Below are 11,845 nucleotides of genomic sequence, written 5' to 3' on the forward strand. Positions count from 1 at the left end.
TTCTAACAATTTACTAAAACACAAGCGATCTAGTAGGAAAATAAGCATCGTGTGCAGCAGTTGTTAATTAAAATATTTTTACAATAATATTTGTATCATACAATATTTATATAATTTCATTTTTTTTTATTTTTGTCTTTTTTTTTGTTTTGCCAAGCGTTACAATTATGAATTTTTCTTTTGGTTTTATTACATTTAGATTAATTTGATGTACGTACAAACAACGAAGAAAGAGAGAGGGGAGGGGGAGAGGGAAAGGGGAAGAGAGAGAGAGAGAGAGAGAGAGAGAGAGGAAAAATAAAGATCAACTGAGAAAGAAATTCAGATGTTACTAGAGAACTTAATTATTTCGCGCATGCGCATTTCATTTTTGGTCAACACTATCATCAAAGGTGGCGACAAAGAGTTGCGCTACTATATATAATATTATATATTGTGTCTTCGACAATAGTAAGATCAGGCGGACGCACGTATTCAACTATCTTTAAACGTTAATATCTCGTTAATTATTGTGCAAACTGCAAAATCGTAAAAAACTTTTCAACTCAGTTTAGTCCACCTCAGTTTAATACGTGAGTAGTATATGGGCAGCCATGGGGTGTCGAAACAAACCCCCTCCACGTCTCCCTCCGGCGCCGTGGACGTGACCTAGACGGGTCAGTCTGAAAAAAGGGCGCGCTCTGATTGATCGAGGAGTGAAGGATGGGAGTAATAGGGTAATTAAATGTTGTGTTCTGATTGGTTCGCCCTATACCTGTCAAAGATCTGATTGGTTCGCTCCATATCTACCCACAAGGTGATTGGAGAAGATGGAGAGTGGTAGAGGGCCTCAGACAAAATGTAGGATAGAGTCTGAAAAAAATGGTGAGTGGAGATTGGGACTATAACATTTTTTGTCGCGAGGGCAGAGTACGAACACCGGGGTATAAATAGCGGTTGATTTTATGACGGTCATTTTTTTGTTGGCGCGGCATAACATCTCCGACGTGTTGGCGTTTTAGTGAATATTTTTGTGTATGAGAGATGAAGTCTTATACGAAAATTTCCGGGTCTAAAGAGAGTCTTGCTTTTGCTCGGAAGAATTGGAGGAGATAAAACAAGAATAAACATGTTCAACTGGCGCGACATCTTCGAGCATTGCTTTAAAAAAATTCTTTCTATATTTATGTATTGTATTTAATGTATTGGGTCGTCCGAAAAGTTCGTGCGTATTTTCCGCACGGACCTTTCCGGATAACCCAAGGTTGTCCGGAAAGTCCGTGCGGAAAATACGCACGGACTTTCCGGACGACCCAATACATTATCTGAGTCTGTAATACGAGAGGAAATGTATCTATTGTAAATGAGAATAGGGGGGTAGGAGTAAGAAACAGGCAATATTTATAAGTTCAAAACGTTTATTTAAAAGAGATATTATACGAAATAGTTATTTTATTTTTTGAAAGAGTACACGTTTAACGGCATACAGCATGAGAATTTACGAATTTATGTTTACAATGAAGAAAAATTTTATGAAACTGTACAATTAATCGATCATTTAGCTTACAATCAGAGGTAAACAGATCAAGAAACTGGTTAAGATTATAGCCATTACACAAAAAATATAGAAATACAGTATTGTCCACAAGTTTGAGAAAGTATTCCTTGCAGTGTTGTCGTATTCCATCGATACGTGGTGGAGTTTCGTCGAAGTCGTAAGAACAATCTTGAATCTAAGAGCGGCAAGCCGTAGCTATCAAAATACGTTTCGTATTCATTGATATAGAAGGCGACCTAGTGTTGGCCAGGTCGATCGTGATCGTCCGTGTTAGCGACAATGGCAGTCAACTTCGTCCACACCCTCGGCAGTCGATCGGCAGGATACCCCTGCATGTCGGACACTGAGATGATGTAATGCGTTTAAAATTTCCTGCGAATTTATTTCTCGTCGTCGGAGAGCACGAGAGAGGAAATGTTTGCGTAAATTCAAAATGTACCTCTTTTGTCAGCGTATGCAATGTGGAACTCCCTAAAATGCTCAACGCTTGCGAGACGTTAGTGTTAGCTTTACCTCTATCGGTCGATGAGTCGAATTTTGAAAGATCTTTTTTCTCCTCGTCTGTGTGTGTGTGTGTCGCTTGTTTGTTCTCACTTTGGTTCGTCTTTTCTGTCACGATATTTCCTCCACGCTTCAATGTTGCGAATGATATTGTGTTTCTGATTTTTAAATTGAATTGAAGAATTCTCGCTGTCAGTTTTTTCGCTCTCGACGTCGCTCTCGCTCCAATTTTCTGAGGGAAAGCTATTGTAACTTGAATTGCTGCTATGTCGTATAGTTAGCCAACAATTCAATTTGTTAGCGTTGCGTAAGACGCAATGTGATTCGACGCTGATTCGAAATCCGTGATGCGTGCAACGTTGTCCACGGCCTTTGAAATCTGGTAAATTTTTGAAAGCCGGAGATATTGCTTCCTAAAGATTATATACATTTCTAGAAAGTAGGTTACTCAGATAACGTGCTTTCTCTTGTTCTCTGGTATAGATGTAGCGTGCGTGTCGTGTAATGTCACTCAGATGTATCGTAAAGTTTTCTGGATTGACATCTCCATCGAACCATTCAATTCCGTGATAATTTCATGTAAGCCAGTTGTTTTCTCGACTTGCTCTCACGGGTAAATCTTCAAATGGACAGGTGACGTCATAATCCAATGTCCGGTGATCGTTGCATTAATCGCTAGAATCGCGACTTCTTTCGGAATAAAGTTTTCTTCAACATCTCAAAAACCTTGTATGTCGATGACTATATCTATTATGATATTCGAATTTTCGCTACTCTTTTTACGTCACGAAATGTTGGTGTCGTGAATAAGACTGAAGCTATTTTGTCATCTTGCGTCCAATTAGATGAGAAAAAACTGTGTAGTGGGGGGAAAATAATTTTCTTGCGAAAGCCGCAGGACTAACCGGAAAAGGCGACAATGACTTGACGCGAGGAGTTCATTTCTAAAACGTTATCAAACTCGGCATAGACGATACAATTAGTACTGAAAGAGCTTTTTCGAATCTCATTCTAATTGTAAGCTTCCGTGTTTTACGAGATTCCAATGTCCTGCACAATTAGCGAATAGATCTGGAGTAAGATCGAAAGTGAAAAGAGTATAGCCGTTGGCGTAATCGTATCTACTTATAGAATTACCTCGTTCAGAAAGTAAATGCCGGTTAATCCCGAGAATAATGTGTAAGCTTCAACGTAGAATGGCTCGTTTTTCGAAAAATTTGATTGTATCGGTCTACTGGGTATTTGCAAACTATCGGCTACAGCGAAAAGAAATTTATTCCGTAATTTTTTAAATTAAACGGTTGTAATTTTCTATCACCGTTAAACGCTTTGTTATCGACAAAGCCGACTATTATTCGTTTCGGTAGCTGTCCGAGTATTTGTCTATCGATTCCTCCACGACGCCGGCATGTATCATGAATGTTTTAACTTCACTCTCGTAAGGGGATACTTGGCGGTAGTTTTACTCAGCATTCTGGCATGTGCGAGTAGCAAGTTTTTGCGAGTGAAGCATAATTTAATAACAATGTACGCGCGGTACGCGTAAGCGTTGTTTGGTGGCGATACCAACTTTTGATTGAAATATACGTCAATTTGGTTGAACATGGAATGCAGTAAATGATTTACAGGGTCTACTTTTGCCCCGCTGTCGGATGCGACCGATGTACTCTCCCCGCGCTCGCTTTCTACGCGTATGCGAAGGCTCAACATGGTGTGAGTGAGATCCAGATAGTCTTCTCCAGGTATGACGAATTCTATGGGCGAGTCGTCCGTGAGCGAAGTTATAGGTTTGTAATAAATCCATTGCGAACTCTCAATGCTGGTTTGCGTAGGTGTCAGAAAGAAAAGATCGAGTCCGCTCTTTATGCACTCGCTTGAGTGGGTATGAAGAAAGGACATGCTTTTTCTTCAGCCACGAAATCGTATCTCAATTAAGAGAATATGTCGGATACGTCGCGTTTCTTGGCACGATGTTTCCTAGCGGATGGTTTTTTTGGTTTTTCTTCCAGCAGCACGAATTTTCTTTTTCTTCTTTGTCACTTTTTTGCTCTTCTTCCCTGTGGTACTTCTCGATGATTTTCATTTGACCCCTCGACGTCGTTTACGATGCACAATATGTCTATCTCGACCACCGAGTGGAAACTGAAGCGCCGCGGATTTCGCGGATATTTTATATCCAGACATTCCCTCATCAGGGAACTTATTTTTTCTTTGGCTTTTCTCTTCAGATTACCCCTCGATTCCACGAGCCGACTTTTGACCGCTTCCTTTAACGGTTTATTATTTTCGACGTCTTTTATCACGTTAATTCCAGCGCGTAACGCTTCTTTTCCAACAGCACACGCACCTTTATTTAAATAAGGTAGTATTTTTCTAAATAACCCACCGAAAAAGCTTCCGATTCCATGTCTGCGTTGATAGAGTGAACCGGCGAAAACACGAGGAATTCCACTTCTGCTATTTGTATCCCCCGCATCAAAATACTTCTCATATTCCATCGCGAGTTTTTAACTATAGGCTAGCACTATCGACACGCTTTTGTGTACACGAGAGAAAGTTACGTTTAAAGTGCAACGTCACAGTCAGCGTACCGAATTCGAATGGAATTTTATTTTCAAGATGATCTCATATCTATTTTAATCGTTCTGAAATTTGTTCGTTGCAATGGGATATAATTTGGAAATGAGAAATACTTCACCAAATTTGCACCAAATGCGTAATTATGACTGCGTATCTCGATCGGTACTATTCTGAGAAGAGGAGTGCGCACATCACTTATTATATAAGGCGCACAAATATCATAATATACAAACATTTTATCAGGGATAGCACGCCACAAATTATAGAGTTCGCTACTCCAATAACTGATTGTATGTCGCTGTCCCATCTTCTTATTCTTAAATCCATGAGTAAGAAAAGTTTTCTCTTCTGTCTCATTGGAATTAGGTTTACCTATCGCGAGCTTGGAAAAAAATTGGTGTTTACTGGAAATTGCTGCTAAGAAACCTAGCATTTGTAGAAGATTATCGGAAAAGTTTATATGATGTAGCATGTTGCATTTTTCATCGCAGTTAATACTTATGTAGACTTTGCCGCCAGACGCTCTTTGCTGTTTGAAATAAAAATACGATTCGGCACCTTACACGCGATATTAATCGCCTCAGTAAGCTCATGGATATCGTTGTAAATTCCATTTGGAAATGGAACTTCTTTTGCCATAAACGGGCCATTCGTCTCCTCATCGGGTTTAACATCGACGAATCTAATCACATTTTCATTCTGACGTACATGTAAAAAGATACAGGGAAATTGAATCTCACTTATCGCAATTGTCCATGCAACACTATAGAGTGAGGTAATTCCGTGATGAAGGACGACGTTATATTATTCGGAAAATGACGCATATTGCTGTTACTCGGAAGTACCAGAAGAAATTGTTTCTCCGCCATCACGAAGAGAAATTAAACACGATGCCGGAATCCAGGTATCAAACTTACTGGGTGTGACGTGACGTTTTCCGTCACAAGGGTCACACGATCCGACCGAATAGTGCAGTCTGGCGTCTTGAGTCTTTCCACATTTTAGGGGGCGGACGCATCTGTGCTTTTTCGCGACATTATTTGCGTGTCTCACGCGTTTCGCGTTACCGTTTTCGTTTCCTTTTTTTGTACTTTTCCGTACCGAGAGTTATAGAAACTGGCGACTCCTACGATCTTGGCAGATTGACGCCGCCTCACCGGACCGTGAAGAGAGAAGAAGGAAGACAGCGAAGATTGAAAGCCGAGTAACGACCGCTGCTGACGAATTTGCCGGGGCGCACGACACCTTGTCCCCTGGGTAGCACACAGGTGATATCATTCATTATTTCGCCCTTTTTGTTGTCACAAGACACCTTTTATCGCATCATCTTCCAGACACAAGGCGAAACGAGGAGTGAAATGGCAGGATGGGGATGGCCACTCTACGCCCCAACTCTACGACGGCGAGAGCCCCGAGAAGGCACCTCGAGGCCTCGAGGCGGCCCGAGAAGATCCTGCGGCCCTTCGAATTCCGCGTGCCAGGACATGCGACACGAGCATGACGCGGTTCCCGCGATTAGCGGAGCCGCGGCGCCACGCACCAATAAGGCGCGATAAGACTCCCTCGCGCGGATAATGAGCCCTGCGTGCCTCCAGGAGGATCAGCGCCCGGCACTTGTGCTGTGGCCCGCCAAGCGAGAACACGTGAGAAGGACGCAGGACGAAAAATCAGCGAGCTGACTGCGAGACAGGAGAGTCGAGACGAGGAACTGCAGGTCACGATGAGACGAACGCGGTCATCTTTGTAAAGTCGCCAGTTCCGAGTCCGAGAGATCCGAACGAAACGTTATTCTCGAGCCTAACGTAGTGAGAGCACGTGACATTGCCGTGCTGTAGATTTCCGCGGAACACGAGCAAACGGATCGCCTCCCAGCACGGTCATTCGCAATCGGGGAAGTTATTGCGTCCGCCAAGGCCACAGCCTCATCATTTAATGTAAGCGTGTCGCGTGTCATATTTTCGTGTCGACGTTCCATGCGGCCGTATTGCCGCGTGTCTTAATGTCGAAATCTTGCAGCACACGATCTGCATGTTTTAGAGTATCGGCGCTTTGTGTTCTGATAATTACGATAATTGATTGTAGTCATTACTAGTGGCGAATATTTCGCCGTATTGAGATTGCGTAGCGTCAAGCTTTCGTGCTTATCTGTCCTTTTCTTCCGGTCGAGCGGGGCTTCGCCATGAAGCGGCAAATTATTGTTCGCATAATTCGCGAAAGCATTCTTGCGTGGCGTGAGCTCGTGCCGCAGAATGCTAACGAAAGAGGTACGCACCGCGTAAAGCATTTCAAGGCCGGTGCGAAACAGCTATCGCGGTTGGTTAGTTCTTATCGTCACAATTTTGTCGGCAAATGTAAATGAAAGTCAAAGACTTGTTCAATACACTTGTTATTTTTGTTATTATTAATTCTTGTGTGCTTTATTGTCGTTACTATTCGCTTCTTCAAACGATCCTCGATCCTCGACCACGAACCGCCCCTCTGCCATTTCCGAGGCTGAGCTACCGGTTGAGAGCCCGTCGACGTTCACAGCCTGTTAGAATATTGCATAGAGAAATATCGCGTATTTTGAGAAAGAGTGGCACGCTCACTCGTGCCTGACGCCCAACTATTGTTTCGCGATTTTGCGTTGCCCTTAAGAGTGGCCGCGTGAAGACGCCTTTCTATCGCGTTTCGTTTAACGTCACCCGTAATCCGATTGCATAAGGAAATCTGTTGTGGACGCGCGACGAAGTTGCGTCACGCTCGTGAGTGCGGTTGCATGGGATAACCACGCCAACTAACTAGCACTTGCTTATTAGCTCGCTCGCTACTCTTTATCACGCGATCGACGATAAACTGTTCTCCCTCTAAGTTTTTCTCAACTCGAGCTAATTCTTGCTTATAAAAAATACCGTCTATGATTTCATCTGCTAAATCTCGTACACGTGAGGATTTCGGCAATCGAGAACACGATAAATTTTTAATATTTCCTCGCTCCACTTAGCCTCGTAACCTTTCTCGAAAGCAGCTTTCGCCCTACTGATACGAATGAGATCTTCAACGCGATATTTAATCTTTTGCGCCCGTTTCTTTAATATGTCGTTTTTCTAATGATGTAATATATTTTCACAAGCGATACTCTCGTTAAGTGCGTTTTCTCTCGTTACCGCAGGTTGCATTCTCGTGGATGAGTGACGCGTGTGATTGTAAGCGCAACAATGTCCTGTAGAACATCGATGTAGCGTTGCGTATTTTTATGCGTGAAATAACGCCTTATTCGCTCCTTCAGTGTTGAAGCGCTCGACGATGGCGGCTTTAATGTCCGGATTACGCGTTATTCGAAAACGAATACCGTTTTCTTTAAGAAATTTCTGCATTGGATGCGCAACAAATTCTTTACCCTTGTCCGTTTGTAAGTATACAGATACTCGCTCTTCGCTTTTCGCTAGTACGTGTTGAAAAGCTTTTATCACGCTGTTGCTCGTTTTGTCACGTAGCGGTTCTATCCAGACGTATTTGCTTAATACATCTATAATTACTAACAGATAGGAATAACCGTCATTGTAACTTTTTAGATTTCAAATCTGCCTCCCACACATCGTCAATGTTTGTCACACTGTAATGCAATCGCGGAAAGTTTCTGCGCAATGGTCGGTGCAACGTGTGTCTTGCGATTCGAGCCAGCATACGACTTCTTCCCGCGAGAAATTCGATTTAACGGCGCAAGTTTATTATCCACCGCCGAATAGCCCGCATAATGCGACGGATCGTAGTATAGTTTTTCAAACGTCATCATTATCTCAGTTTTTTCCAACCGATTAACCGATTTTTTCCCGTTTGTAAAAATACGAGGGTATCAGTTTTTCGTGTACGAGAAAGAATCAGCGAGCTTTCCTCGCCTATTTCTTGTTCGTAATTTTTACGTTTTCTCCTTCCTCGTGCTCTCGACACAATCGACGCGGATCGACTTTTAATATAAAAGGCGTGGAACTCGCGTGTGGTCGAAGTTTTATGCTGTTTACAGCAGCACCGTGAGTAGATAATAATCTTTTATTTCTCACCAGTACAGAAGGTATGTTCAACACATGAAGTAATCGTGCAAACTGATTTCTACCCATTGTTTCACAGTTTTTCTCTCGCGCATTGCATCGTTTATTAAGTCAGTGATATTCGAATCTTTCACGACATTACCATCTATAGTCACGATTCCTTGAACGTCCCAGCTAAAGTCTATCGGACACAGCTTTTCGAAGCAAATGTTTCATCAGTAAGTGTGCATGCTTACGATAAGATTTCGGTACGCTTTTCAGTATTTCTTCGATGCTTTTCATCGTATGATTATGCTCGCTCGAAATTTCGAAATTTTTCGCTGTAATATTTGTGTTACTAATGGAATGTAATGGCGGTGGTATATCGGATGTTTGCGTGAGATCGTGAAAAACGTCATCGTTCATCGTCTCGTTATCATTAGAGGCATCTCGTGTAGCGTTGTCTTCTACATTTCCGTTTTCGTTACGTACATCTTTCTGCCTTCGCATTTCTCGGATAAACCGTAAGTATCGCCATAATGCCTCTCTGTACATTTTCCACCTCTCGCTTTCGTCACGAGGCCATCTGAAATTGAGAATACGACTCATTTCTGCATCGAGTCGTGTTAGATGAGTTCCCGGGGTTGTGTTATTAGTATTCAAAGTGTTATCCGAATTTTGCGGTACTGCTATAATATTTCTTTTGACTCTCCGTCAACGATGTCGAATTCTGACGTAGCTGATGTTACATCCTTTCTAGATTTTCCATCGAAATTAAAACCATTTTTTTAGCCCTCTTCATAACGTTTTATCCCTACTATTTCGTTTCTTCGATAATTGATGATAATAAGGTCGATAATATAGGTCCGATAATATAAGGTAAAAATCCGTCTCACTGCACCAACAGCTTTCTTTTATCCTTCCAATTATCATGTTTTGCAACGACGCGACGCAGAGCTTTTTTGTATTTGGTTAACCGATTTTTTTCACTTCGTTCGAGCGAGACGTTACCTTTGAGTGTATTAAAAACATTCACAGATACAACGAATTAGTTTTCCGTCAGCGTTATGCAAGAATTTGTGCGTTAATTTTGTTCAAATGATAGAGCGCCGCGAGAAGACAAGCGGTTCTCTTATCAATCGAATGTGTGACGATTTTCGTCGCTTTGTGCGATTTCTCATCGCACTTTACTCATCGCGAGAAAAATCTACGACTGACACGCGCAATTATCCGTGCTCAACTTTTATACGAATCCGTTGGAAAATGATCTACGCAGCACGTAAACGTAATGAATCGTATCCTCGGGAAAAATACACGTTCGAAATCAATACTCGTCCGGGGTTGATTGTTTCAGATCGAGCAACAAATACCCGTGAGGCCTCGATGTGGTAGTATGCCTGTTCTAAAAATTTCGGATCGTCGAGATAGACTTGCTGCGCTAAACGAATTTGAGCGCGATCACATGGATTTTTGGAAACGACGATGTAATTCGCGTTAAGTGATATATCGCGTTGCCCACGCCCCTAATGGAATAGATTTTGCGAGATAAGAATAACACTGAGATTCTTGTGATGACTGCCTTTGGTAAAAAGATCCACGATCGCGTTACACGACGATTCTCTCATAAGATTATCACTAATTTCGGAGAAAGCGGATCGTTCAAGTGATCTTCCGGACGGGATAATCCCGCAAAATTAAATTATATTCTTCTTCTTTGTCGTTTTAGTATTGCTGCATCCCCAGCGCTGTTCTTCGAATTCTTTTACACGCGTATCGTATTGTAATCGACGATAGGCTTCTTGCCATTCCGCGTAATAAAATAAAATTCTCTCGAAGCACGTGTCGGACATGAGAGATAAAAATGCCGCAGAAAAGCCTTCACAAAGACCGTTTTCCCGCAACCAGTCGGTCCGCATACGATCGACGTCCAAGGATGTTTCCAACGCACGTTCATTTTACGAAATGAGCAAACGATCTCCGTGCGCGACTTTAAAAGCAAAAAGGAAAAACGTCACTTGATTTCTAAAACGCATAAAAAAAAATAATTTTAGGAGAAGATAAGCTGATTAACGCGACGGGCAGGGCTCTCTCCGCGCGGCGGGCGAGTGCTCGCGCCAGCGTACTCCTGCGTGACCTTGTCAGCGAAAAGCACCGCGGCTGATTTCACCGCGGTGCGACGCGCATAAGCTTATCTTCGAGCACGTCAAAGAGATTTGCGATCGGCGTATATTTCTATCATTAAGTGAGCACGCGGCATCGCCGTCGATAAGCTTCCTGATGCCACTACCGCGATGTCGCTGCGAAGGAAAGCTTTCGTAGAGATCGGAAAGGATGGTTAGAATTATGTAATAAATCATTTCTTGTTTTCCTTCAAGTAAAAAATATTTTTTATTCGATATTTTTCTTTAAAAAGAGGAAAGGAGAAAACGAAACATATATAATTTTAAATTTTTATGTTGCTTATATTTTTACTAGCTTTTATACATAAAATTCAATTATTTTAGAAGCGATATAATACATTTTTATATTACAATTGAATATTTACATTTTTGTATTTTTACATTTTTACATTTAATTATTCGATACAATTTTAATAAAATACTTTTTTCGCAAAAGGGAGATACTTATATTATTTATTATTTACAAAAAAAAACTTAAATTTATGTTTTTCTTACATAATGCTTAAATACTATACGAATAAGTGGAAAACTCGCGAACTTAAAATATAAGTGAGAGAAAGAAAAAGAAGAAGAAGACGTTATTCTCTTCTGAAGCCATACGGAGGGAATAGCGATTATTAATAAATTTACGTTTTACCAATACGGGTGCGCACGTCTTCGTTTCGTTTCGCGTTACGATGTCGTGAAACGCCGTGCGATGGATTGTGCTAAAACGCAAATTTATCGTTACCCTGCCCGTTTCTTCTTCTTCTTCATCGCACTTTTCTCTCTCATTATCTATTATTAATCTCCTAATACTATTAAAATTTATAATACAAGAGTTCTTATAATTTAACCTTATTCCCTTAACTTTACAGATCTCGTGTCGGCGACCTTCCGGTGTACGAACGACGTACACGTAGAATTTCGGGCCTCCGGACACGAACGATTCGATAAAACTGCCCCGTCCGTAGCTCTCGAGTTCGTCCGTCATATCGCCCAGAAAATTCCCCGTACGCGGCTCGTAGTCGTTCGGTTCGCCTCTGTTTACATACATACAC

At 41.8% G+C, this 11,845-nt stretch overlaps 1 protein-coding gene across 1 annotated transcript; it reads right to left on the reverse strand.

Moving 5' to 3' along the window:
- Positions 1–3,451: 3,451 nt before the first annotated feature.
- On the reverse strand, positions 3,452–3,937 carry LOC108748550 (uncharacterized protein F54H12.2-like). The gene has a single exon (XM_018486771.1). The coding sequence runs from the start codon at positions 3,935–3,937 to the stop codon at positions 3,452–3,454; it is 486 nt and encodes a 161-aa protein (XP_018342273.1).
- Positions 3,938–11,845: the final 7,908 nt, after the last annotated feature.

The sequence above is a fragment of the Trachymyrmex septentrionalis genome, unplaced genomic scaffold (genome assembly GCF_001594115.1).
Source record: "Trachymyrmex septentrionalis isolate Tsep2-gDNA-1 unplaced genomic scaffold, Tsep1.0 scaffold231, whole genome shotgun sequence".
NCBI lineage: Eukaryota > Metazoa > Arthropoda > Insecta > Hymenoptera > Formicidae > Trachymyrmex > Trachymyrmex septentrionalis.